General features: G+C 42.2%; 1 protein-coding gene across 5 annotated transcripts in view; it reads right to left on the bottom strand.

Annotated features, from left to right (window-relative positions):
- Positions 1-3,650: 3,650 nt before the first annotated feature.
- The window catches only part of KIAA1841 (KIAA1841 ortholog), a 36,071-nt gene continuing 11,936 nt past the window's right edge, over positions 3,651-27,785 (bottom strand). For 2 of the 5 annotated variants that reach the window (XM_033145140.1, XM_033145135.1), the window contains 20 exons: positions 26,636-26,794; positions 23,843-24,029; positions 21,649-21,742; positions 17,984-18,222; positions 15,884-15,942; positions 15,403-15,563; positions 14,526-14,612; positions 14,320-14,430; positions 13,317-13,440; positions 12,290-12,442; positions 11,728-11,873; positions 11,511-11,610; positions 10,880-10,912; positions 10,214-10,313; positions 8,833-8,927; positions 8,050-8,081; positions 7,067-7,140; positions 6,276-6,364; positions 6,029-6,120; positions 3,651-5,002 (listed from right to left, as the gene is read on the bottom strand). In XM_033145140.1, the coding sequence (XP_033001031.1) occupies positions 4,966-5,002; positions 6,029-6,120; positions 6,276-6,364; positions 7,067-7,140; positions 8,050-8,081; positions 8,833-8,927; positions 10,214-10,313; positions 10,880-10,912; positions 11,511-11,610; positions 11,728-11,873; positions 12,290-12,442; positions 13,317-13,440; positions 14,320-14,430; positions 14,526-14,612; positions 15,403-15,563; positions 15,884-15,942; positions 17,984-18,222; positions 21,649-21,742; positions 23,843-24,029; positions 26,636-26,785 (2,163 nt within the window). In that variant the 5' untranslated portion in view covers positions 26,786-26,794 and the 3' untranslated portion in view covers positions 3,651-4,965. The remainder of the gene's footprint in view (positions 5,003-6,028; positions 6,121-6,275; positions 6,365-7,066; positions 7,141-8,049; positions 8,082-8,832; positions 8,928-10,213; positions 10,314-10,879; positions 10,913-11,510; positions 11,611-11,727; positions 11,874-12,289; positions 12,443-13,316; positions 13,441-14,319; positions 14,431-14,525; positions 14,613-15,402; positions 15,564-15,883; positions 15,943-17,983; positions 18,223-21,648; positions 21,743-23,842; positions 24,030-26,635; positions 26,795-27,785) is intronic. The other 3 variants (XM_033145137.1, XM_033145139.1, XM_033145136.1) reach the window with 3 other exon arrangements.

Below are 27,785 nucleotides of genomic sequence, written 5' to 3'. Positions count from 1 at the left end.
AAGCCAAGAGCCTCACCTGGGTGACTCGAACTAGTCTGGGATATGATGAACTGGACTCAGTTCTTGTTTATTGTTCTCCCTCTGGAACAGGGGTCGGCAACTTTTTTCAGCCATGGGCCAGTCTGCCGTCCCTCAGACCATGTGGTGGCCAGACTATATTTTTTGGAGGGGGAATGAACGAATTCCTATGCCTCACAAATAACAACCCAGAGGTGCATTTTAAATAAAAGGACACATTCTACTCATGTGAAAACATGCTGATTCCCGGACTGCTTGTGGGCCGGATTGAGAAGGCAATTGGGCTGCATCCAGCCCACAGGCCTTAGGTTGCCTACCCCTGCTCTGGAAGAATTAAGTTCATATGCTGCATGTGCCCCCTCCTCCAGTGCCTTGGGTGCAGATTGTCTGACCCACCTATCTTCAGAGACTTGGCTGGGTTTCAGGCCTAATGAGCACAGCAGCTTATGCCCCATAGGTCCTACTCCATGAAACCATTTGCAGAGACTAAAAGCCCCTGCTCCCAACTTTGTTTCCTCCTCCCCAGGGTTTCTTGCAAGCAGTCAGTCTGTGTCAGTTCTTCCAGTTTCATACTTCTGGTTCTGGGAGTAAGAGGGAGGGGACACCCATGACTTCACTCTCCCAACTATCTTCTCCCACTCACTGGATTTTTGTTTCTGCTTGACTTCTCTCTGCCAGACTCTCCCAGCTCACTGAGCCGTTACCCCTTCAGCTTCCAACACCTCTTCCCAGTCTCTTCACTCTGACCCATCATTCCCTGGGCTCTGAGCCTGCCTTCCTTTGGTGGTTCCCCAGCTGGTTCCTCCCACTGTTCCTGCATGTCTTGCCTCAGCAGTGATGTAGACGAGAGCCAACAAACTGAAGCTCAGCCCTACTAAGACATAGGTAGTTAGTGGGCGGTTCCTTAGACTGGATAGATGGGAGGCTGCTTGCTGTGGATGGGGTTACACTCCCCCTGAAGGAGCAGATACACAGCTTGGGGGTACTTCTGGATCCCTTGCTGTTGTTTGAGGCTCAGGTCGCCTTTGTGGCGTGGAGCGCCTTCTATCAGCTTCCTTCTGCTGTGCTCCTAATGTGTGTTATCCGAGCTCTGGTAACCCCTAGGTTAGATTGCTGCAATGCATTAGACATGGAACTGTCTCTAAAGATAGTTCAGCTGGTGCAGAATTCAGCAAGACAGGTTGGTTGCTAGGTCAAGACCATTTGAGCATATTGCACTGATCCTGGCCCAACTCCACTGGCTGCCAGTTGGTTTCTGGACTCAATTCAAAGTGCTGGTCTTGACCCATAAAGCTTTAAATCGCTCAGGACTGCAATACCAAGCTCATACCAAGAACAAACTTAGTTGGTTTCTAAGGTGCTACTGGAAGGATTTTTTAAATTTTGTTTTGACTATGGCAGACCAACACGGCTACCTACCTTTCCCTGTGGCATCACATTTGGATTGTGATGATGTTGCATGCTGGTCATAAGTGGGGGACGGGACGCTTACCCAGTTGGCATGCAGGAGGCATCCAAATTACCTCCTGCACCAGGCCAGGTAGGGACATTAGGCCAGTACCACCTGGCTTCTGTTACTATGGGAAGGGCGCTGCAGAAGCCATTCAACTCCTGCAATACGTATTAGTCTACTTCAGGGGTCGACAACCTAAGGCCCATGGGCCACAAGCGACCCATGGGGGTCATTTAACCGGCCCATGGACCCCCGCCGCCTGCTTGGGGACCCCTGCCACCCACTCGGTCAGCTCCCGTGTGCCACGCTAAACCGGCATGGAGCAGAGCAGGGACCGCCTTCCACGATGCTGGCTGGCTTCCCATTGGCTGCAGGAGGCTCCTGCAGCCAATGGGAAGCTGCGCACACCTCCATGCCAGAAGGAGCGCTGGAAATAGCATTGGCGCATGCATGCACACGCACGCCATCCCACCGCAGCGTCTGCAGGACCGTGAACCGGCCCAAGCCACAAAAACTTTATGATACCAACAACCTTGGTATTTTAACACATTATGATGCTGTAGCAAAACATTGAATACAAAATTGCCTTAAGAGGAGTTTGGATTTGATATCCCGCTTTATCACTACCCTAAGTCTTAAAGCGGCTAACATTCTCCTTTCCCTTCCTCCCCCACAACAAACACTCTGTGAGGTGAGTGAGGCTGAGAGACTTCAGAGAAGTGTGACTAGCCCAAGGTCACCCAGCAGCTGCATGTGGCGGAGCGGGGAAGTGAACCCGGTTCACCAGATTACGAGTCCACTGCTCTTAACCACTACTCCAAATCCGACTACTGCACCCCATAGTTGCCTTTGGACCTAACCATCCAGGGCTCATTTACCTTTTACACCTAGCCAAATATTGGCTATAGTGACTAGCAGTAATTCCCTGGGTCTAAATATGTCTTCCCCAGAACTGCTGCTGGAATTGAATCTGGGACCTTTTCTATGCAAAGCCATGTGCCCTGCTATTGATCTGTGACTTTTGCAGGGGCTCCTCTGGCATTAGGCCCAAACGATCAGGAAGCTGGCAGGAGAGGGTGGAGAAAAATAATGAGGGCAGCCTACACAGAACCCACAATAAATCAGATGAAAATGGTATGCTACTTCAACTTTATTAAACTCGTATTTGGATTTTTTGTGTGTGCACTAAACATCTGACAAAGTATTGCTTTAAGCACAAACATTTGGCGCATCTCTTTACACAGCTTTGAGAAGAAGAAGAAAAATCCCTTGAGTTCATTACTATAATATACCATTCATCATACTTAGTCTACAACTTGTTTACAGACAGCATCTTACATTCCAAGTCTCAGTCATGAGAACTAGACACTTGCTCTATTACAGTTGTTGTCATAATTTAATGGATACACTGTGAGGACTCCCTACCCTAGAAACCACATTCTCTCTTTGTGGCATAACACACAAACCAAGATTCCTGTCCACAGCTTTGCTTAGTCATATTTGGATGTATTTAAGATGAAGGGGGCATAAGATAAAGGGGGTGGGGCATAGCAGACATCATTGCAGATGACAAGGAAAAACAGAATTAATGCTCCTGTTCAGAAGATAGCCTTTCAGGCTCCTTTCATACGTTTGCCTGGTTCCAGTGTTAAAATAAATGATGACTTTAATGTGACTGAGCAGTTCACTAGCGCATGCTGTCAATAATTATGGGTGGATTACTCCTGCCAGGAAACAAGCCTTGGCCTGCCTTGTGTCATTCAAATCAGGTTCCGTGTTTTCTTTCACCTAAATAAACCACAAACCAGGGCTTTCACGTGTGGTTTTTGAAGAAACAAACCATAGTTCAGTTTTGAATGACATGACATGACAAGCCAGGCCAAGGATTGATTCTCAGTACATGGCTAAGAGGAACAAAACATTCACAATTCCACACTTTTGTTCACATTTAAACATAGTTTATTTTAACTTCAGTTTAATGTGACATGCAAACCAGACCGTTGCTTTAATAATAATCAAGTTCAGTAAGTGGGCAAGGTGGCTTAAAAATCAAGACTGTTCATTTTGAAAGGGTATTGAGCTGTGGGAGAGATATATCTCAGTAGGGGCAAAGGGAAGTATGATTTATGACCACAGTTTGAAACATCCAGTTCTTGTTCTTTTTTTTTTTTAAGGAATTAAAAAGGAATTGTCACTGAAAACAAAGGATTTCCCACTACTCTCTGCAAGAATTGCTACAAGATGGATTCCATTTCTTTAACTCAGCTAGAATGATCAATGCAGGTTCAGAAACAGACAATGCAAGACCTTTGTGCACAAATGCCTCTGCAAAAATATTTGTATAAAGAGGTGTATGCATACAAAATGTACAACACAGGCAAGAACAGAAGGAAGCTCCCTTGTGCCAAAATGCAGATAAAGGACCCTCTCGGATGAGCACAAAGTGGAATAAAAATGGTATAAAGAATGCATCATGCTCAGAATGCAAAACAACTCTACAGCCAACAAAAAGTAGTGGCACATGACTATTTGGCATATGAACTGCTGCCCACTCAGCTGGGGCCACAGCAGGTGAAACTAACAGCCTGCAAGCAGCCTTTTCCCAATCCATCACAACATGTGCACAAGTGTATTTGCTTCAGAATATTGGGTGTGCTCTCTATCAGACGTAGGCTACCTATGAGGTTAGGCACAACTCCTGAAAATGGCCCAAGCAGAGGTACAGCATGAAATATATTTGGCCCTACTCTGTCCATCCGCACTGCCCTGCAGCCAAACACAAGACACAGGCTCAGCAAGAGTTACCTGTACCCACTAAGGATTACGGATTGCAGAGAGCATGATATTCTCTCAATTGCTCTTCCTTTTCCAGGAATGGCTTCTTTCTTCAACACTAAAGAAGCCTTGGTGTGAACCACCTCCCAACATGCCCAGCTTCCCTGGATGCCAGGAAGCTTACTGCCAGAGGGAAAGGAGCAGCTAGCCATCTTTATTCAGTGTAAACTTAAGCTACATTAAAAAGACAAGAGGTGTCAACCTCTTTGGAGCCACCTCACAGCCAAGTCAGCACAAGCAAGATTTGCCTCAGCCATTCTAGTGGAATGCAAGAAAAAGTGAGAGCCACACAGTATCCAGACAGAACGCCGATAAAAGGCCAAGGCTTGATTCACTCCCAAAATTTCAGTAGCACGTGAATATGAAATAACCCCCATTTGTTAGCACCACTCTTTCCGACCCTCAACAAAATGAGGTTGTTAATTTCATTTTGTAGGTTTATAAGTGCACAATTGCTTGGTGGGGGGCAGGGGGGAATGCACTTGGTTTAATATAAGAAATGGCGTATTTACAACTCATTAAAAAGAGAATAATTTACATGGCATTCAGTCACTTGAAAGCTTTAGGAAGAGGCATGCCCAGGTTCTGGAGTCCAGTCCTGTCCAAGGAGGCAGAAAAGTGCTTTGGCTTCTGTTTGACGGCTTTGTGTGCAATTGTTTCTACGTGGGACGGCCTTGGCCAAAGCGACTTTTAACCCTAGATTTAAGAGAAATACATGGGGTTTTTTACACACACACGTTACCATTGAAAGGTGTTCACAGCAGTGATTGTAGCCAGCTCAGTGGTCATTAATTGCCAACTATAGAACAGTTCATTTGATACTTGAGTGACTTCCGGACATCTGCACATTGTTATCAGTGATTCAGTACTGATATTAACTAGACCAAGGATGTCCAACCGGTCAACTGCGATTGACTGGTCGATCCCTGGAAGGTTTCGGTTGATTGTGGGCTCTTTTTCCTTTGCGGGGGGAAAAAGAGCACCCGCCCCGCCCCCTCCTCCATTCACGCATGATCACTAGAACGGAAGACAGAGTTTCCGCGGTGTGGCTGACTGTTTCCTGAGCGATCTTTTGGTGAGCGACTTTTTCCTTTCCCCCCTAAAGAAAGCTCAACATTTTAAACCTGCCCCTTTAAAGAAAGGTCAACAGCTTTGACTCCCCCCCCCTAAAAAGGCTGAACGACTTTGACCTGAACCCCCCCCCCAAAAAAAGCTCCACAACTTTGACTTTCCTCCCTAAAAAAAAGCTCCACAACTTTAACCTGAACCCCCCAAAAAGGGGTAGATCACTGCCAGTTTTTTATTCTGTGAGTAGAAGGCAGTCTCTTGGGAGTTGGACGTCCCTGAACTAGACTATAACACCAGCACCAGAAAAATAAAAATAACTGCCAGTTTGGGTGGTGTGCTTTTTAAGTTTAGAACTGACCAAAGCAAGCAAGTAATGCACAATTAGCATAAGGAATATATTGGTACTAAGAGAACCCCCAAGTAAAATCCCTAAATCAGGTACAGGTCTTGCGAATTAAATGAAGTCGCAGCAGCAGTTCACAGAACATTCTGGGAGATACTGTGTCAGAGTGGAGATACCCTAATTGTAGGGGGAAATCTTGCTTGTCATTTCATAAAAAGGATTTAGCAGAGGAACATTCTGATGAGATTTTGTCAAGACGCCTTGCTTCTCTCGTCTCTTCCTCCCCACCCCATTTGAATTAAATGGTTTACCTCATATTTTTTTCTGGGACGTTCTGGCGGGTGTTGACCTGTGCCGCTGCCCTGATCTGAGCTTCAAGTCTTGCATAAATTCCAGCTGCAGACTGAAAGTTGCAATAGACAGATCAAGAAAGTGTTAACCAACTTGCGCTTTATTTATTTTTTACTGCATGCATCAAAAGGCAGGTTGGGAGGAAGAGTCTTGCTAACCAAGGGTGAGGTGGGGTAGAATTCCCACCAGCACCAACCCTAGACTCACTTCTTTGTTCTCTTTTGATTTTGTCCGGTCAAGCTCCCCTAGCCTCATTTTTATTAGGTGTCCGGTTATTTCAACCATCCTCCGCTGATCTGCAAGGAACATGAAATAGCAACAGAGGGTCAGAAAGGGCTGTTCTTGTGCCGTGCCGACACCACTGTTGCAAAGCAATGGGAAGAGGTACAATTGCTTCTGCCAATCACGCCTGCAAAGATGTCACTCCTACATCTACCTTTATATTTCTGCTTTGTATCAGTTTAACAATCCTGCCCACCCCACCCCCCAATAATACTGGGAAATGCAGACTGGTAAAGTGCTGGGATTTTGCTGCTGGGAGATCCTCCCTGCCCCAACACTACAAAGCTACAATTTCCTGGCGCCATAGAGCAGTTTGCATGTTTGTTGTGCATATGCTACATACACAAGGTGCCCTTCATTCCATAATTTCAGAAGTTCCTCATTTAGCAAGTTCTTCTGTTAAGGTGGGTGAAGTGACATGACCTTGGAAGCTTCCTTTCATAGGAGCTCATTCTGTGCACACCAGAGAAAGCACAAGGGGCAGTTCAGTTCAGCTTGTCAAGTTTATATCCCTAGATATTTTTAAGAGGCTTATAGGGTTCCATTGGCATTAGAAAAGGAAGTACAGGCACAATTAGAAAAGGAAGCACAGGCACAATTTCTCTTTCATGGAACCCTGCCATATCCATATTCACGCAGCTGTGGAATGAAGCTTTATTTCCTGTTGCTACACCACGTAAGTCAGGCAAATGTTTTGAAAAAAAAGTGTATCTTACCTTCCTCTCTCTGAGCATCCTGGTTGAATCTAAGTGATCTGGAAGCGTCCCACTTATTCTGCTGCATGCTCACACTAATTAAACAGCAGAGAAGCCACGAGAAACAAAAACCAAAGCAATCAGCACAATTTTGTTCAAAAGTCAGGCACCATTCATAGGGCCACCATTGTTTACTGCTCTCACTTGAAGCCACCTATTGCTGTCTGCAGGGACCTCTAGAACGTGGGGCAAAGTCGTCCATTCATTCGTCATGCCAAAACCAGAAATAAGCCTTGTGCTCACATACTCCTCCTCCTATATTCAGTTAGTTTGCCATTGCATCCATGTCAGAAATGCAAACTACTGTTTGAAAGCTGGCTTGTAGTTCTGGTTTGGAGATGATACGCAAGCCACATTTTGTCAGTTCAGGTGTAGACTATCTGGGCATTCAAACTCCTTGTGTGCTGTTCTAAACTGCATGGGGAGCCTCCATAGGTAGAAGGGCTCTCTCCACTTTCACCCTCAAACTCATGGGGAGCTCTAAACAGTGTAAAAGTGATGCTTGGGTGCGCAGGACTTGGCAGTGCATCCTTGTTCACTGCCGCATGTTTGTTTTCACCTAAGGAGTCTGAATGCCCAAACAGGACTTAGTTTATTCCTTGTTCAAGAGAAAACCTAACAGAATGTGAAGGGAGGAAGAAGCACATGAGTGAAAGTCTCATACCTGTAGCACAAGAACTATGCTTTGGCACTGTGTGTGAACCAATCCAATGAGTGGGGATTATCTTTTTCTAAAAGCATTCTTTATCAGTGCTGAATTGACTGCACTGGATTCCTGTTTAATTTTCAGGAGAATGAAGAACGAACCTAAATTGCATCTAGTGTCCAGAGGTACGCCACCTCTGAACATAAAGGCTCAACTTAACCATCATAGTTGATAGCCACTATGGATTTGCCTAAGCATTCTTACTGCAATTCCTTTAAAAATCAGCCAAAATACTTACATAAAAGGAGATGCATCTCTGGAATTAGTCTGTCGAGAGAAAGGCAGAATAAAGACTGTATGCTTAAATTCCTTAGATCAATGTTACTTAGTTAGAATTTCAAGCTACCAAACTGCATAGAATTCTACTCAAGACACAGTTCATAGCAAAAATAAAAGCATTTTTAATTTTTAAAAAATAATGTTTTAAAGTCAAATTTAGCATATTGCAACAGATTCTGGAGGCAGATAAGATATATATGGGTAGGCAGAGCAATCCTAAAAGTGGCTAGAGAGGCCACTGGAAGCAGACTAAGTGCAAACCACTGACATAACGGTACTTATTCACCTGAAAAAGTCCTCAGTACACAAGTGGAAAGCTCCACAGGAACAGATATACTACCAGCTGTGTTCTGGCAGAAGGCATTACTTCCCCTCTCCCCTTTCTCTGGCTCCCCTTCTCTGACAAGACTTTGGGATGCAGCAGAGCAACCACCATGCAATCTCCCTACCTCACCATAGGATTACAGCCTGAGAAATAGTGCAATTCTATCCATGTCTACTCAGAAGGAAGTCCCACTGAGTTCAGTGGAGATCATCCCCAGGTGTACAACGATAAAAGATTTCAGCAACTCTCACTGGATGCAGTTTGATCTTCAGGACCAGGTTAAAAAACTAAATCAAAGTGGAGTTCATGCTGTCCTCAGTAAAGTAACAAAGGTATAAGATGATTCCACAGAGAAATAGCAAGACTTATGTCCTCACAAAGGTTGCCTAATAGTTGATTAGATCTCTCAGGATTTACCTTCTCCAGATTCTTTTCCTTCTTTTGAACACTGGGTGAAGACACTTGTTTCTTTGGATGTCTGTGGGATTTCTTTGACCTCTCTTTTCTTCCTGCTAATAATATGAGTAAGTCAATTATAAGTCGCCTGCCTCCCATTTATCACACTCAAAGAAAACAGCCAATTGATGCAATTCTGAAATCTCTCTCTCTTCACGGCTGATCTATAGAGTAAATATGAGCAGTACTGCAAAGTGTGACAGATTTGTCCCCCTGTGCAGTGACTTTCATCATCAAATAAAATAGCAAACACCAGTTAATTTATCACTTTTGCATTATCTATATATTGCTTCTTGCCAAAACAAGCTTCTAAGCAGTTTACAAGTATAAAAAACAATTACGCAAGCATTAAATATAAACATCCACGATTAAAACATGCAATGAAACAATACCATTAAAACAACACAGCAAATAAAACTAGAAGACTCTGGTTATGAGGTCAAGGGAATATCACTGTAAACGGGTGCATCTTCCAAAGCCAGTGGTATGCCAGTACAGATTGGGCTTCTCAAGTTTCAGCAGTGAGTTCATTTCCTAACACCCATGCCACCAGTGAAGAAGCACATCACCACAAGCCAATAATTGTTAGTTATTCTATTTAACAGATTGATTAACTTCTTCACAGCCAAAAGCTACTGAAGCAGTGAGAAAAGAGATAAAATACAAAAGACTGAAAACGATAAAACCATTTCTGCAATTGGTTTTACAATTCATATTTCTTAAAATGACTAGGTCACACTTCAAGGAAAGCCTTCAGAAAACATAAATGTCTTTAGAACTAAATTTTAAGGCGCTTGTCTAATTTCACTTGGTAACTGATTCAAGAGGACTGGAGCAGCATTACTCTGTGCAAGATTGGGAAGTGGTAAGGGTATCTGTGTTCCCTTTGCTGATCTTAATGTCCTTAATGAATTTATTCCACCCCCACCACATACTTATAAATCCACTTCAAACCTGTTCTAACCCACAATTCCATAATATTCCACAATTTGTTTGTTGTTTTTTAAAAAACTTCCTGGCCAGTACACCAAAATACTTAAAAGGTGAAACAGGTGGGCCAGCACTGCACTTAAGAGGAGCCAAGTGCATGGATTACAACCTTTAAAGCAAGGAGTTGAGCTGTATATAATTATGGAGGTTTATGCTCACCTGCATCACACATAGATTTTAAACTACAATACTTATTTAATTTTTAATTTAGTATTGTAATTAAAAATGATGGAGCTACTTGTGACCAGGTTTGTTTTTCCAACAGGCAATCCCCTCTCTGTGTGTGTGAGGGGGGGGGGAATCCCTAACTGCTAGCAGAGAACACCTGCAAGGTCACAGGCAGGGAATATACCTGGTTTCTTGTATACTTCTTCCTCATCACCTACTTCATCCTCTGTGACCTCAGAGCCAGTAGTGTATTCATCATCTTCTGAAAGCAACAACTGTTGTTTCTATCATTTCAAGGAAAAAGCATAACAAGTATCACTTTTTCTCTTCAGAAGACCACAGGTTCCCCCTGCTCTGCAAACCAGTAAAAAAAATTAAGGCCTGACAGGTAAGCAAGACTGACAGTTGACATCCTCCAACTGCTTTTGCTAAAGAGCCTTCATCAACCCCTATTAATGATCTGTAAAGGTAGAGACCAAAACAGACTACCCTACCTTACTCTTAAAAAGTTTAACTAGAAACAACCTCAGTCTCAAATTTTGCAATACTCAATTATGTTATATCATGGCTTCTAGGCCAAATCTGAGTCAAAAAGATGAACACAAATACAAAACTCAAACAACTGTTCTAGGAATCAGTGCTGCGGGCTGATAAGACCATCTGTTGTTTTAAAAAAAGAGATCCATTTTTATAGGTATCCCCAACCCAATGCATTTTAATTACCCTTTTCTTCTTTTTAATGAGCACACTGCTCAGTGGTTTAAATATGACAGCTAGTGCAGCACATACAGAATATTTAAAATACAAAAATCAGTAGCATATAGAATAGGAATAACTCGGGCAAACGTACCAGCTGGAGAGTCCAGTTTTTCAGAGAAAGGAACTAGAGAAGGGAGGGGGGGGAGAGAAAATTAAAACGGGCAGTGGTAGGGTTAGTGGCAGTACCTTTTATGCAACCTATTTGTGCATGAAGGGACACTCTGAAACATGTTTCAGATAAGAACGGTCCCCCCTTTGTGTATATTTTCCAGCTAGCGTCCACGTGAACGACTAATGAATGCTTGCATTCTAACTCAGGTGCTCCCCCCCCCAATTAAGATACAGTATTTCCTTTTTATATTCATTCCTCCATGGACACTATTTCAAAACACTACTCTGAGAGAAAGGATTATCACACAATGTGGACACACGGGTACCAAGCATGTGAAGGAGCTCTCTGCAGCATGCCGCCCCAGCCCCCTGTAAAATTCCCTGGATCGATCCAAGTTCCCACCCACTTCGAGGGACCCCCTTCAGATGGATGCAAACTGCACATCAGCTGCAGAGCACAGCCAGTACATACATCTACACCTAACGACTGGAGCTTCATCCTAGAAGTAAGTATACTCAAAGCTACTGAGTTATTGAGCCAAACTATAGTCAAGCAATATGAACAATGTGGAAACAACAGACGGGTGTGGGGGGTGGGGAAGGATACTCACAGCATTAATTTCTCCTGTTCTGGGGCCCCATGGTGCATTTGGCTCCAATAGCACATCACATTCAATACTCCTCTCGTCACTCAGTCCAATTCCAGAATCACTTGAAAAAATAAATATTTAGGGATATTACGGACTGGATTGTTACTGATTCTAAAGAAGTCTACCCGAATGGTGGGGTGCTAGCCCAGGAAAGATGAAGACATACCTCTTTTCTTACCTGTTTTGGTCTTTTTCAAAAGGCACAACAATGACATTTCTGTGCTGAATCAGATCATTCAGTATTTTAGCAGTCTGGTAGGGAACAGCATCCACACCTTCTCCTCCAGCAGGCAAGCCAATCACATGGTCCCTTACTTTACACCCCTTCCATTTTTTTTTAAAAAAAGAGAGAGAATTTAGCTAAGGTACTTCCTTAACACAGACGTAATTGCAAATCATGGATAGTGCTGGCCATGGTTTGAAAGATTGCTTCAAATCAAGGTTTCACAATCTAATTTGTGGCCAATCCTAGTTTGGATATTAGGATTCATCGCCTAACCATGATGAAGCATTAGATATGCTCATGGATAGAGTACAGTTAGCTTGCATGTTAGCTAGATAACATACCGTTTTAAATATTGACTCCAGCTCAGGCAATTATACAGTGGGCCTTAACGCACCTGGCCAGGGGGTGGAAGGAATCACCCCATACTTTTGTTGTGTATAAAACACGGTTCAAGAGAATGTGGCTTGTGGAAGGAGCAAAGAGGTTTGAAAGAGCCTTTCCCCAAAATACATACTTTTGGAAGAGGAGCAGGATCAAATCTCAGAACCTTCTGGTTACAGCAGGGATACACTCCAGTACCATTGGAACCAAGAGCACCTACCACACCAGGGTAGACAACTGGCTGAGGGTGGTATTGGCAATGGGAGAATTCAGTACACAGGAAAGTCTGCAAGAGAGATGCAACGACGGCAACAAAATCACTACTCTCAAGATCAAGCATTCCCAACTTTAAGGTGGAGAAAGGGTTTACAGCAGAATACAGAGATGTCTTCTAACAAATGTCTGTATGCTAGGATGTACAAGCTAGCTGCTGCTGCTCTTATCCTTTGAAAACGGCGCTGATTAAATGAAGTGCTGGGTGGCCCATTCTTGGGCATTCTCAAAAGACTTGACCAAATTAGTTCAGCACAAACTATTTATCCATTATTCATCCCCAATCTACAAAAACATGGGAAGGAATTCAATGTACAGGTATGGCAATTAGTCCATCAGTGCAAGCTTTGCACTCTTAATTGCTTATAAGAACTGTCTGGAAGATGCAGGGTGTGTTGGTCTCAGAGTTCCTGAGTTTTAGGAAATTACAGGGGACTACCAGGGAAACAACCAAGCTGCTTTGTTCTTGGAGTAGCATAAGAAAACTGGGAGCTAGTGAATTGTGTGCAGGTTGGCCATGAAGTACAGGGTGCACTGGAAAGGCTAAGAGCCTTTCTTTGTAAAAATAATAGTAATTGCTTTGTTGTATTCAAAGTCCCCTCCCATCTGTCCTCCAAGAGTGACTTGGAAGGTGGTGGCAACAACAATAACCAGAGAGTAAGATTCAACTGGCAGCAGTTGGGCAAGGAAAGGGGGTGAGAGGCTCTTCTGAGCATGCCCGGTTTGTCACAGGAGCGAGGGGAGGGCACTGTGCAGGCAGAAGTCTTTGTGCTGACTTCCATTAGTTCAATAGTTCAACCTCACCCTTCATTCTACAGAATTTGAAAACCTAACTTTCTAAGTTCCAGGACAGTCAGGAGTGTGCAGAGGTAACCGAAAACACTCACTTGATTACATCTTGAACAGATCAGCCAATTGATAGTTCCCCAAAGGCGCCAATATACATCTCGCCAAGATTTTAGTTCTTCAAAAAGACTCAGCAAATACTCATGTACATCCCAAGATTTATCTCTGCATATACAAAGAGGAGCAAGCAGTCAGGCTGATCAGAGTGAATAGAATAGTTATCAATTCCCACTGGTAAGTTTTGTACCCTTTCCCCCTTAATGACAAAGTTAAATTGCACAGAAGAATTAAAACAAGGGCTACAACATTAACCAATTTCTCAGGGTGCTGTTGCTTTTTTTTTTTTTAATTACAGGGGGACACGACTTTTTAAGTGCTCTCTTACGAGAATAGGCACTCCTTCCCGGATTAAATGAGACATCCTCCAAGTCTCTGGCCACGACAACACATGTGTGCATCATCTAACATCAAAGAGTATATTTTTGCTCTTTAGAAAAAACTGTGTCAATTTGATCAATTCAATAATTGACTAAGATTTCATCAATCTGGTGATAGCCCTTATTACAACATACTATATTAGCACTCAGCCATCATCACAGTGATGACAAAGAGGAGTGAAAGGGCAGGCGGGCAGGCTACCTGTGCAGCCTTCCCATGCTTTTGTCACTGCTGCTGCCACTGGCGGGAAGTGGAGAAACACAGGGGGAAAGACCACCCTGCAGCTGAGAAGTTTTCCCCAGCCCCCTTAACCCGCCATCGCTGCTGCGAGAAAGAAGCCTGGGAATGAAGAGGAGCAAGTCTTTCCAACCCTTCGTTCCTAACCCTCGTGCTGCCCTAGTATTAATAACTTGATCGTGACACTTAACTATCATATACATCTTTAAGGCCACCATTGTGCTAGTGGACTGACCTCTGTTCTGGGACTGAAGCCCCGGAAGAACAGAGAGCTCAGATTATATTTTAAAAGTCTGTTATGATGCAGATTAAATAGAATCCATGAACACACCCTGTAAAAATGTTGTTACAATATGATTTATGAAGCACCTTATGTGTATATAGATAATGTTTCCATGCTGATCTACATTGATCTTTCCAGGAACGCATGGGATTCTTCTTTCAGTGTCCTTAATTAAGAGTTTCTTACATAAGCTGCACCTTTTTTTTAAAAAAAGAAAGTTATAGCATGAGAGATTTGCAATGAGAACAAGGATATATGCTGAAATAAGATCAATAAGCGGACAGTTGTCTACCTGTACAGTGTTGCTGCGCTTCCCTGAGAATCTGGGTTCTGGTACTCTAGGTCAAACAACCTCTCTATCTTCTTACAGAAAAGTTTGCTGTCGGTAACAAAAAAAAAACGCTCATTATAAAAATGAGTTATCTGCATATAAACGCAGACTTGCCATGGACAAATTCAATGAAATTTGGAATCCATTCTTACAAATACTGTAATAGGTTAAGATCTGGCGAAGTACAAAAACAACCTTGTAAAATATACAGTTTTGGGTTTCTTCCCCCCCCCCCTTTTCCTTTTGCCTTCTGCACAGGTTCAGTTTCTCTTTTTCTTTTTCTCTTTTTGTTTGCGTCTCACCATGTCTGGCGCACATATAGTTATGTACTTTTTGAATTTTCAATAAAGATGTTTTTAAAAAATAAATAAATAAAAATGAGTCAACAACTAAATGTCAACGCAGGTGGCACCTGCTGAATCTCTGAAAGAAAACAATACCGCAAAATGGGGCCACGACTGAGAATTCCCTCCTCTGGGTCATGAGATGCATTTCCAGTGGATGCGGCACAACCAGGAGGGCCTCCTCTGGTCATCAAAGTTGTTGGGCTGGTCTGTATGGTGGAAGGTGCTCTTAGATGCCCTAAGCATCTCAGATCAGGCTTTCATACAGCAATACCTTAAACTTGGCTTAGTAGCCAACTGGCAACCAATGCAAACGCTTGAGTAGAGGTGTTCTGCGGGACAGCTGCTACACTTAGCAGTTTGCACCAGCTGCTGAACCAACCCCAAGCAGCAGCCCAACGTAAACTGCCCTGCAAACATCTGGATAACGCTGCAGGAAGACAAAAAGAACGGCTAATTGTTACATTATGAGGCAGCCCGATTTTAAAAAGCACCTCTTAAATTTATCTTTCTTGTCCTTCACCTCCTCTATTTCATTATGTGTGAAAAGATCCGCTATGCGCGTTAGGAGATTAGAATTGATGCAGTTCATATTGCACGGCGTGGCTACGATAGCACTCATATTCTTGTGGCAATAATGAATACATTTCTCCACCTAGGAAAACAGGAAGATGAAATATGGATGTAACACACTCAATAGTGATAATGAAATATCTTAACACTGTACAGGCAACACCCTATTCATGTGCAGGTACCATTTATGACTGCTCCATGCACCAGTGGGAAGCCTGCATGTATGTACATTCCGCCCACCTTGCCCTCTTTTGGCACCAAAAAGAGTATGCATGTCAGCAACCGCACATGTGCTGATCACACGTGAGTGAGGCATTGTCTGTATTTAGGAAGGTTTTTTTGTGAGGGGAGCTCTAGAAACAGCTGCAACAGCTCAGAACCCCACATCTGTTATATACTCACTAAAGAATCCATCTTCAGAAACTCAGAGGAAATAAGAATCGAAATGACATTGCTTGGTTCTAAAGAAAGAAGCAAGAGAACAAAGCGAAAAGCATTATTAGTATTAATTACAGTTAACTTTGCACATTGCTTGTAAAAGGAAACACTACAAGAGATTCTTTGCATCACAAAATCCACATTCCATTAAAGAGGAATGGGAAGAAAGTTTGGGAACTTGGCTCAGTTCCTTCTACAGGAGGGAGCTCTAATGACATAGCATGACTGGGCCTTGTAATTCTTCTGAAATGAGGCCCAAATAGCTGCCTCTCTCCTTTCCATTCCCACCACCCCCACCAGAACGAATGTGTTAGCCTAAAACTAGCAGTTCACATTTTGAAGGCAAAGCAAGCCAAATTAGATTAAGAAGCTGGAGAAAAATAATATTGTACCTAAAGCTGAAATGAAAAGTTAAGAGCCTGGATTCACATATTTACAAATACGTTCCATAAAACTTTGGCACTTGAGTATGAAGTTTCCAACTTAGGTAGGGTGGGTGTTCTCTTATTTGAAGGGAGGTTTGAGGGTTTTGATAGAAAAATGAGTGCAAACACTCCAAACATCAAAAGCAAAAACCTCAGTTTCTCCAAAACTCTTGAGTTAAATGTCATTCAAAGTTTGAAACATTCAACCTCAGACACATGCAAACTAGATACTATACAAGCAGACCTTTTCTTAAAAGAAAAATGGGTCTGCTCCAAACACTTAGGAAAGCAGGTTTAAGGTCAGGTTTGAAAGCAAAACAGCATATGAGTGAGGGCAACCAAACTGCCCCCATACACGAGACACCTACTTCTCTTTAGCCTGTTTCCCCCAGCTGTTTTTTTCTAGCCAAGCTCACATCTGTTAGTGGACCACAGATGAGGAGAGTAGCATTTGCAAGTGACAGACTGTGGTGGAGGTACGCTTCAGGCAGAGGATCAGTTTAGCACCCCACCCCACCTGTGTGATCCTTTTGCTCTAGGAATTGCCCTCCCTTTTTCCTCTTTATATGTGACTAGGGAAGAACCAGCTCCAACCAAGCCAGTCTGCCAGCATCACATCCAATTTGGACCACAGGTTTCAACAGTCACTACACAGAAAAGAGAATAGAACTAACAATTAAGTGTTGGAACAAAATTCTCTAAAGGAGTTCTTCATCAAGAAATTTGTCAAGTATTTGTAGCTCACAAGAGTGATCCAGAGTGAACTTTCAGTAATTTAAAGGGAGAGGGGAGGAAGACATTGAGTGTGCACTTAATTCTTGCTTTGATTTCTTCTCTGGATCACACCCAGAGTGATGACTAAAATTACCGTATTTCCGTTCAAACAGCTTATTTAGGTACTCACTTAAATGAAAGATACCCACTCTTACTATTATTTTCTGTCAAACCTTCCAAGACCTTTTAGATGATAACCAACTCTAAAGTTATTTTCTCTGAAGACCATTTCTAGACTCTTTTTGTATTATTATTATTATTATTATTAAAATTTATATATCACCCTCCATCCAAAGATCACAGGGTGGTTCACAACATAATATTTGCTCCTCTCCTCTAATTTTTTTTAATTTGTAAGTTAAACCAGAGCTTCCTCCCCCACCCCACAAATAATGTACAGGTACAGGCATAAATCTGCCCTGTTTGGAGGTCAGGACCATCTCATGTGCTCACATGCTCTTTCTCCCTTTTTCAGAGCTAACCATGGTTAGCAGCAAACTAGAATTTGCAACTATGCAAATCCAGTTCTAACCATCATGGCAAACTGCAGATCACAGCCAACAATGGTTAACCTTGAAAAGGGATGGGTGGGAATTCATGTGTGAGAGGGGGAATCGAGTATTAAGAGACTAAGAGTGCAGGATAACATTGCCTAATGTCAAAGGCAATATAATTAGTTTTATTAACTTTCCAGCCAGCTTCAGTTTTTCCAGCTATTACAGACTAGGTTTTTATCGGTTAAGGCAGAAAACGGCAAGGAAATTACCTCGCAAAACAAATTTGCACACAGAATTTTGGTCTGAAGTAGAAGTCAGGCTTTTCAATAAATGAGTCTGCAGGAAACATTAATAGATTTTCCTTTTACCTAAGGCAGGTATTTCATGCACCTCATACTCCTTAGTGTTCCTTTTAACATATCTTATCAACCAGTTAAAGATGTGAACGTCACAGTGAACTGAAATGTCCACTTCTTCCCAGCGCTGGGCATCCACTGACAGATATTCAGCAAAGTACTTCATTTCAGAAATCAACAGATCTCGCGGACAAACAAAATCTTCTTTCAGATTTTTTGCTTCATCACACACATGGATCACCATATTTGGCCTTTATTTGAGAAGAAGAAAAAATCACAGGGAGGAAAATTATTATAGCTTGTCAAACAGGAATGTCAGAATGATTTACAAAGATATTTTACCTCAATGTTAAGTTTAGGCATAGTTTTTTATATGAACACATGCATGGTTTGGAGCATACTTTTACAGTATAATAATAAGGATTTTAAGCTATATCTAAGATTTTATGAAAAATATGTTTAGAAAGAAAATTAAAAGGTATGGGGAAATGTAAGCTGCACATTGGAGCAAGTTTGGCCTCATGGATGGTGAGCTAGGTGAATCTGCAAAACCCACTTCAGGACTTAGATAATTTCTAAACTCAAAGAAGAAAACGTCTGTCACCTAGCTGCCAACTTTCACACCTCTAGTTGCAAAATGAGCACACTGATGTTCTGCAGGAAAAAGGAAAAGTGCAAAATATGGCACTGGCCACTAAATTTAAGCTTCCAGAAAATGCCAAGGCCAAACCAGATATATGCAATAATCTCCCATCTCTCCTGTTTTTAATTGAAAACCAGGTGTAGATCTGGTCAGGGGAAGCAGCCCTGCTTAACACTTTACTCACTGTAGAAAAGCTGCTGAAGAGGCATGATTCTGAGCAAAACACAGGGGAAGGGTTAAGTAACCAACTTAAACTCACAGCCTCCTCCAGCTACATTTCAATGAAAAAATGGCTGGAAGACACTCACAAACACCTACTGTCTGGCAGTAGTTTGGCCCTAAGTTGTCATTTATTTATTTTTAATGATTCTAGCACATATGACTTGAAGTTATTATTGTTTGTTTTAAATTGTTATTGTAAGCCATTAAGGCTGCTGTGTGATAAGGCACAATATAAACCTTAAAACTCAAATATGTAGATTATGCTGGCTGAGCTCTCCAAGGCCAGAGGGGTGGCTAAATAAGACTGGTTGGAGTTGGAGCTTATTGCTCCTCATAACTTCAAGCTCCAGCTGAGGACTAGCAGAACTGGAATAAATGATGCAAAATGAGAAGTCTCACAAGTGTGTTTAATTGGCATATGTTATGCACATCACAGAACCTGGGGGAGTGGTGGCAACACAGAACACACATCCCTTTTATACGTGCACAAGCATGCAGCATATTTAAGAAAAATAATGCTGTATGCCAAATAGGTCTCTGGTTCTAGTACCCAATCCCAACTACATTTGTGGTGTGAACTATTCACCAAACTGCGGTCAGCAAAATCATCAAGGGGTTACTATAAATAAGGCCTCTCCACATTAGGAAGAATGGAACTATATCCAAATTCTGGGGGTTTGGTTCTCCAGTACCAGATATATCCTCAGTCTACTCCAACATTCAACACTTTAGAAAGTTGTAGTGAAGGGGTATAGTGAACACCTATGTCAAGATAAAGCTACCCTGTTCATTATTCCTAAGGGATGGCCCCATATCTATCATTATTCATACATGTATTTTCAATGGATGCAAGTTGCCTTTCTAGACACAGACAGGGGCAAAGAGAAAGAAAAAATAGGCGTATAAGACTACTTTTTAATCCAGGAAAATCTTCTCAAGATAAGGTCGTCTTATACGCCGAGTGGAGAATCTGCAGTCGAGTATATCTCAAACTCTATATTTTAACTGGAAAAGTTGGGGGTCGTCTTATATGCCCAGTCGTTTTATACGCCAGAAAATACGGTATTCCACAAAAGCAGAAAGGTATTTCTTCTGCTTAATTCAGGAGTAGAGAACCTTTTTTTCTACCAGGGGCCTATGTCCCACACAGGTGGGCAATCAGGTGCCACACACAAATATTAATGAAATGTATCACAGGCTATTACAGATAATTTTATTATGATAAATATAAATGTTACAACACCTAGGAAGATAGCACTAAGCTGTTGCCAAGCTACTTCCTTCTATGTCAGGGGTCCCCAAACTAAGGCCCGGGGGCTGGATGCGGCCCAACCGCCTTCTAAATGCGGCCCATGGACGGTCCGGGAATCAGCATGTTTTTACATGACTAGAATGTGTCGTTTTATTTAAAATGCATCTCTGGGTTATTTGTGGGGCCTGCCTGGTGTTTTTACATGAGTAGAATGTGTGCTTTTATTTAAAATGCAGCTCTGGGTTATTTGTGGGGCATAGGAATTTGTTCATAATTTTTTTTTCAAAATATAGTCCGGCCCCCCACAAGGTCTGAGGGACAGTGGACCGGCCCCCTGCTGAAAAAGTTTGCTGACCCCTGTTCTACGCCATCCTCAGCCCCAAACTGCTGCTTTGTAATGTAATGTCTCTGGAAACATCCAATGAAATTAAGCAGGGAGCTGCATCTGGCCCTCAGGCCAGAGGTCCCCAAACTGAAATGAATGGGGAAGGTCTCACTGACAGTAAAAATAAGTGTATACTTATGAAATGGAACCTTCATGCCTGGCAGAACTTCCTTGATTAGGGCGAGAGAGACTGGTGTCTTCCTGCAAGCTTTGCAACAGTGATTTCCAAGCCAAGAGCCATCCATATATTAACCTGTACTGGCAGAGGATTCTCTGCCATCTCCTATCTGCCCATCTGTGTTTATTAAAAGCAAGGAGGGTGTTAGGCCAGGTCTGAGGTCTGTTGACCCCCTTGCTGACTCCCCAGGGGAACCAAGAATGTAGAAAGGTTAGAGGAGAGCAGCTGTCTTGTAAGGAAATCTGCCAGGTGTTCCTCAAAGTGAGCATCAGTCACAGTAGAAAAGCACCTGGACCAGTTTTGAAAACCACTGCTCTACAACACGCCTGTGAACACATGACAGATATTTTCAGGATTCACAGCGGAAACGACAGCAGGATGGAGACAACATCACCGCTCAATCCTTTTTACAAAGGTTACGGAGAAGCTTTGCAAGATGGCTGAATGGAGGGCATGGGGTGGGGAAACAGGCATTCATATTTTTTTACCATCTACCACCCCAACAGATGATTTATTATTCATGACAAAGGAAGTGAAAGGTTGGCTTCCACGTGTCAAGTTAGTACACAAGGGAGCATTGTTCCACCCAGCCAAGGCTAAACATTTACTTCTCAAAGTCTATCTCCAAGCTGCACTTAACAGCCATTTCTACTGAATAGAAGGCAAAAAAAAAAACAACCTATGGGAAGCTTAGAGATTCCAAGATACTACAGATTCCAAACCTGAAAGGAGTGCCAGTTCTAGAGAGAAGCTACAAACGTTTTAATGCCTTCCCGTCCCTGGAGGTACTCTTTCCCAAGAGCTTCTCATCAATTACTGTTTGTCTAATTTTTTTTTAAGTGGCCAACTTAACTCTCCCCCCCCCCACAATCCTTCATCCACCCAATAGAAATCCCACAAATACACAGAGATATAATCCAAGCGTAGAAGAGAACAAACGAATGTCGAAGATTCAGGTTTATCTAGCTTTCCCAAAATCAAACAACCATCTTCCTACCCTTGTGTTTCATCAGCATTTTCTCCACCTTTATGTGCAGGGCCCTTCTCACTTTCTGCAGAGCAATTCCTTGAGGAAGCTACACTTGGCCTTCCTTAAATGCAAGCGGGGAGAAAAAGCATTAAGACATAGTGTTGAGATGGTCTTCTCATTTTTGCCTGGTAAGCGGTAGTCCTATGCCTAGAGGAAAGTGTGATCTAAGGGAGCTGTCCACTTACTTACTAGATGGATCCTTTTCACACACACTCCTTTAAGGAAGGAAAGGCTGGCTTTTAAAATCAATCCAGTCCAGGTGGAAACACAGAGAGGAATTGAGGGACTAAATCCTTTCAGTCACAATGTGCATGTCCACACATACAAAAAAAGGAGGATGTAAAATCGCTTAAGTCTGTGGGAGAGTTTCTCCTGCCAGTTCCCAAGGACCTCAGAAGTCTGCTCCACAGTAAATCAGAGCAGGGCTTTTAGAGTGGCTGCCCCAGTTCCACAAGATAATGCATTCCTGTCAAGAGACAACAGTCACCAACTAACTGCACCTTCCAGAAACAATCGAAGACAATTTTGTTTCAACAGCTTTCCCAGTTGAATAAGTAGGTCTTTACCACAAGTGTTTACTTTGTTAAAGTTTCAGTCTCGTTTTAAAAGTATTTGCTATTTTTGTGTTTTAATTATGTGTAAATTGCCTTGAGGCAGTTGTTTAGAAGGCAATCAATATAAATCAATGGTATTACAAACAACAACAAAACTTCCATAGCTATGTGTTTGACCTTCTCTTTTACACTTCTCTTTTGGAGAGCAGTAAGAGACATCATGATGTCATTAATACTGGGATTCCTCTGCCTGATGTCCATACAGCCAACAAGAAAAGTATAGCTTTTTTAAACACACACACACACACACACACACACAAAACCACAGTAGAGCCTGGTAGCTTGCCTTTCATCCATCCCCCAAACCACTTCCTACATTGAAGGTTCCTTGCTAAAGTACCAAACATGGAGACAGAAGGTTCCTGTTATCTGGATTTTCTCTTTAAAAGGTTCATGAACAAGCCCACTGTCCATTAAAATTCACTTTCCCATTAGGAATATACTTAATGCGAAGTCTCAGAGAGCATTCAAGAGAAACAAAACCCAAGAGCAGTAGGTTCTGAACAAGGCAGATTAAGAATTGCCCTGGGGCATTAATATACTAACTGGAGGCTTGCAACCAATGGTAAATTCCAATGCACAGAACCCTCCTGCCACCTAATCCACTGAGACAAATTAAGAATGTACTTTTCACTGGGAGACTGTCCCTTCCACAGCACAACTTCATGCCCTCCCTCGGGCGTGGCTCTTGATTTCACTCAGCTCTTTTCTCTTCTCCCATGTTCTATGTATTATCACATGCTCACTATGCTTCTGCTTCTCTCCCTTGCACCACCCGCATCTCTACCACTCAACTCCACCATGATTTCACTGCTGTGCATCTCTGGCTCTTTTCCTTCTCCTTTTCAGCCATAAAACACATCCAGCACTTTGTATGCGGTCTCTGCTGAGTCAGTAGTTACTCACTCCCACGTGGAAGTGGCATGGTCTTTGGCAGAGACAGCTCACAGACCTGCTTATCTAGAACAAGGGAACTCCTATCATTGCTGACCACCTGCCATGTTGCATCGGGCTGATGGACTCTTCCAAGACCTTTCACCCCAAACTAGAGCACAAACATGGGATCTTCTCCATGCAAAGCAGGTGCTTTACCACTGACCTATTGTCCACTGTAGTAACACAGTTCAAAGACGGCTTAAGGAGTCAGCTGGTTTATCATACGTTTTTATTATATGTGGCTTGTTGCGACCTGAGTTTTTGCAGGTGCATTTGATAATTGGTAAAAGCTCAACCCACAATAAGCCATTTCACCTTTGGTTCTTTTATACAAGTGTATTAGCTTTTAAAAAGGCCACTGTACAGTTCATGGCAAAGTTACAATGAAATAAAAATTTATTATATTAAACCACCAGTTAATTGAGACTTTGAAAAGTAAATAGGTAAACTATGGGAAGGGATCGTAATTTAGAGACCAATACTTATGACGAGCACCAGCACTTTAAGGATTACTAGCTGGCTCTGCTTGGAACAGGTTAAGGATTTCAAATGGATGAAACCTAGCATGCACAATGTTTTGAATGCAGTAGCAGAACTGCCTGAACGCCTACCATTTACAGAAATTGCATCTTTTTCACTGGGAGGTTCTTGTAACTCTTCCTGGGAATCAAGAAGCGATGATTTGATATAACCAGCCAGTGTTTCCATAGGGCTCCCACCACTGGCCATTAGTGGACTGTACTGGTTATCAACTGGAGAACTCCCAATGCTTTTCAGTTCATCAAACCTTTTTGCACACTGTCAGAAGATAAAAGAGTTGGGATTTTCAGTTTTAGTTCTTGTTGGAAGAAATCCCAGGTATGCCTAGGATATAGATGCTCATCTCTGGGTATCTAAATAAACAACAACCAATATTAACCTTATGCAGAGCTAGTGACTAAGCATTTAAGCATGGTTCCTAAGTTTTTTATGTTGGTGCCCAAGAATCTGGCAGCTTTTTCAGTGCTTGCCTGTAAGCACAGAGTTTGAAAAGCTGTCTGCATCAAAGGCTATATAAAAAGAGCTGCCTTAAACCATCTCTGACTGGCAGTGGCTCTCCAAGTTATCAGGCAAGCATTATTTCCCTAAACCCACCATCAGAAATCAATTTTTTTTTTGCAGGTCTTAGAGGACTTACTTTTAGGTTGCAAACTGAAGTTTAACTACTTTATAGTACTGCTAACTCAATATAACAGTCAGTTATTCTCTCACACGAGGATAGCAGCATCCCCTGTGGGCACTTGAGGACTTGTCAAAGAGTACAAAGAGGAAAGGGTCCTTCCCAGCAAACATATACATGATCTTCCACAGGTATAGAATTTTTATCAAGCAAGAAGATTCTATGAGATATAAATGCCTCTCTTCCCCCTCAGAAGGAAAAGGCAACAGTGACAGAAAAACTAAGGCCCAGATCTAGGATGGCAGCTGGATAAACTAGGACCTCAGCTGCCTGAGCAGTGCTACTACCATGATCTCAATACATTCACAAGCTGAGAACACTTGCCTTCTCCATTAGGTACAGTGGTACCTTGGCTTAAGAACAGTTTGTTTATGAAGAACTTGGATTAAGAACACTGCAAACCTGGAAGTAGGTGTTTTGGTTTGTGAACGTTGCCTTGGAAGCAGAACATGTTCCGCATCCTGTTGAGTGTGTTCCATTTGTAAATTGAGTCCCCCGCTGCTATTGGAAAGCACACCTTGGTTTAAGAATGCTTTGGTTTAAGAATGGACCTCCGGAACGGATTAAGTTCGTAAACCAAGGTACCACTGTACCCACCTTCAGTGAAAGTATAGTTAGAAGAGTAAGACTAATTCAACTGAAACCTTCCCCTAATATTGCTAGCCAGGCACATGAGTAGGGAAGGAGCTTGAGAAGTATTCAGAACTTGGATCATCCCTATGCCACAACTTTCCAGAACTTCATAAACATACATTCTTTTCAGAAGCGGCAGAGCAAACAAGTGATGTCACAGTGGATAACTAGTACTGTACTGACTCTTTGTTAGAAGCTTTGTAGGAGTGGAAGTCTGTGCAGCAGAAGGGTCAACGGAAAGTGTTTCTCCCATACAATACTTAAAGTCAGCTTTGTTTTATGCCTCACCATTCAACACTGGAAGGTATAGAAGCCATCACACATCATGAATGAGCACAAAGGAGCTTCTAGACCTGGCAGTCAAAGTAATATTTAATAGACATGATAACAACAGTAAATTAAATGGTATCTGATCTGAATTCCTTGGAACTCTTTAAGCCAAAATTTCTTAAAAGTTTATTCTTTGTATAGTTTCTTAAATCAACCTTCTGTTCAACCTCCTACTGTCTTATCTCTTTTACTTTGCACCTGCTGGGTCTGGGTGTTTGTTGTTGTTGGGGGCTTCTGGGCAGGTTTGTTTGCCTTGCGTTATGATTTTTAAAATAGGCTTCTACCACAGAAACAAATCCACACTGGCTGTAACATACATGTGATTCTTCACAGCGTGAACATGTGCAACATAAAATGTGATGTTTAAGTGCCTGGAAGACTGACAAGCTAAGGGAGCAAAAGGATTTTCTCTCAGCTGGTTTGTGACTGAGCACAAATGTTGGATTTGACTTTAGGTGTGATTCCTTTAACAACTTTGGTTGTGTTTAACTGTACATTAGCTGCCATCAGTTCAATGATCCTCTGCTCTTTAGTCCTCTTTAAGGCCAAAAGAAACAACTATTATTACACATTCTTGTATAACTTTTTTGATTACACAAATAATGAGGCATGTGGTAGAATAGCACACATAGTTTGCAGCACAGTCTGAAGTACACGAAGTAAATATTTTATTTATTTCCCCTTCCCCCTCCCTATAAATAATTCTAACTGTTATAGATACAAAATACCATTTATGTTTATCTGAGTTTTTACTGTGCTTTTAGTTTTATTCTTAATTTTATGTGATGGTTGCATGTCATACGCTCTAATGTAAATAAAGCTTTATCTTCATTTATCATCATTCAGCCCAGACACTGAGGTCCAGCTCCAAGGGCCTTCTGGCGGTTCCCTCCCTGCAAGAAGTGAGGTTACACAGAACCAGGCGGAGAGCCTTCTCGGTGGCAGCTCCCGCCATGTGGAACGCCTTCCCATCAGATGTCAAGGAAATAAACAACTACCTGACTTTTAGAAGACATCTGAAAGCAGCCCTGTTCAGGGAAGTTTTTAATGTTTGATGTTTTACTGTGCTTTTAATATTCTGTTGGGAGCTGTCCAGAGTGGCTGGGGAAACCCAGCCAGATGGGCAAGATATCATCATCATCATCATCTCAATGCAACCATGTTAAACAGTTCAAAGATGAAAATGAATAAAAACCACATTACAAAATAAGGGAAAACGTACCTCTCGAGATGAATAGCCTGGAACCAGCCTTGCCACGTTGTCCCAATTGATAGGCTGAGGGACACTGAATAAAGAGCAGAGGATCATATCCAAAACCATTTGATTATTGTCGTATGGGAAGTTATTGTTTTCTGAATATCTACGGCTCATTTTTTGGCACTAGAAAGAAAGACACGAAAAAAGAAACACACATAATTGCACTTTCCTTTAACAACTTTGGTTGTTTTAAATGTACATTAGCTGCCATCAGTTCAATTTGTTTCACACTTCTTGGGCAGAGTAATTATATGGCCAGCTCCTGAATTCAGCTGTGTATGTTTTGCCTTACTCATGAACAGACTTTCAACAAATATACCAATAGAGGTATGTAAGTATTTACATTCTACAAAAGAAAATATCATCACTGTTAAATAGGTCCTCAAAGAGTGTCTGCACCCTGGAGATGCTTCAGCCAATTCATGGCTCTCTGTAGGATCCTCCATAAATTCAGACTTCAAACTGTTGCTCTGTCTTTAATCCACCTCTATACACATATACTTGCAGATGTCTCAAACGATACTCTTCCATAAGCATATATCATTTATTCAGAAAAACGCCCACAATCATAAGAAATGTTAACTTCTGTTTCTTTAAGTTCAGAGATGGTGAATCACCAGCCTGTTTGCCTGATCCTGTGAGTGGTTTTCTGGAGCCTTCCAAGAATTTGGCAGCAGTAAACACCAAAAACATGCACTGCTTTGGGACTCTCCATACAGAGTCAAATTGAGGTCTAAACATCACCAGCACTCAAGAAGCAGGGAGATCCTGAATGAGGCAGCATTACCACGTCTGTTCTGCTGCAAGTTCCACCTCCTTGAGCATTCAATACTCTTCCTATGAGCACTTAGTAATTTCCAGTGTTTCATGACAACTCTCATCATATAGTTACTTCCTCTGCCTGCTCCCAATAGCTAGGCAGAACTGGCATGAGAAATGCTAATGTAATGAAGAGTATGCTAAGCAATTAAGAGTTTCTGTAAGTCCAGCCCACAGGGAGCATTTTTGGCTTCTAGCACTCTAGCTATATTTAGACCCAAATTGGTTCATTAACTACATACACATAGCCAAAATACAGCTATACAATCTTTGAGGTGACTTCAGCTTCTCAGGC

The sequence above is a fragment of the Lacerta agilis genome, chromosome 3 (assembly GCF_009819535.1).
Source record: "Lacerta agilis isolate rLacAgi1 chromosome 3, rLacAgi1.pri, whole genome shotgun sequence".
In the NCBI taxonomy this organism is placed as follows: Eukaryota; Metazoa; Chordata; class Lepidosauria; order Squamata; family Lacertidae; genus Lacerta; species Lacerta agilis.
The sequence above is the reverse complement of the archived record's forward strand: the minus strand, read 5'-3'. Positions and strand labels throughout refer to the sequence as shown.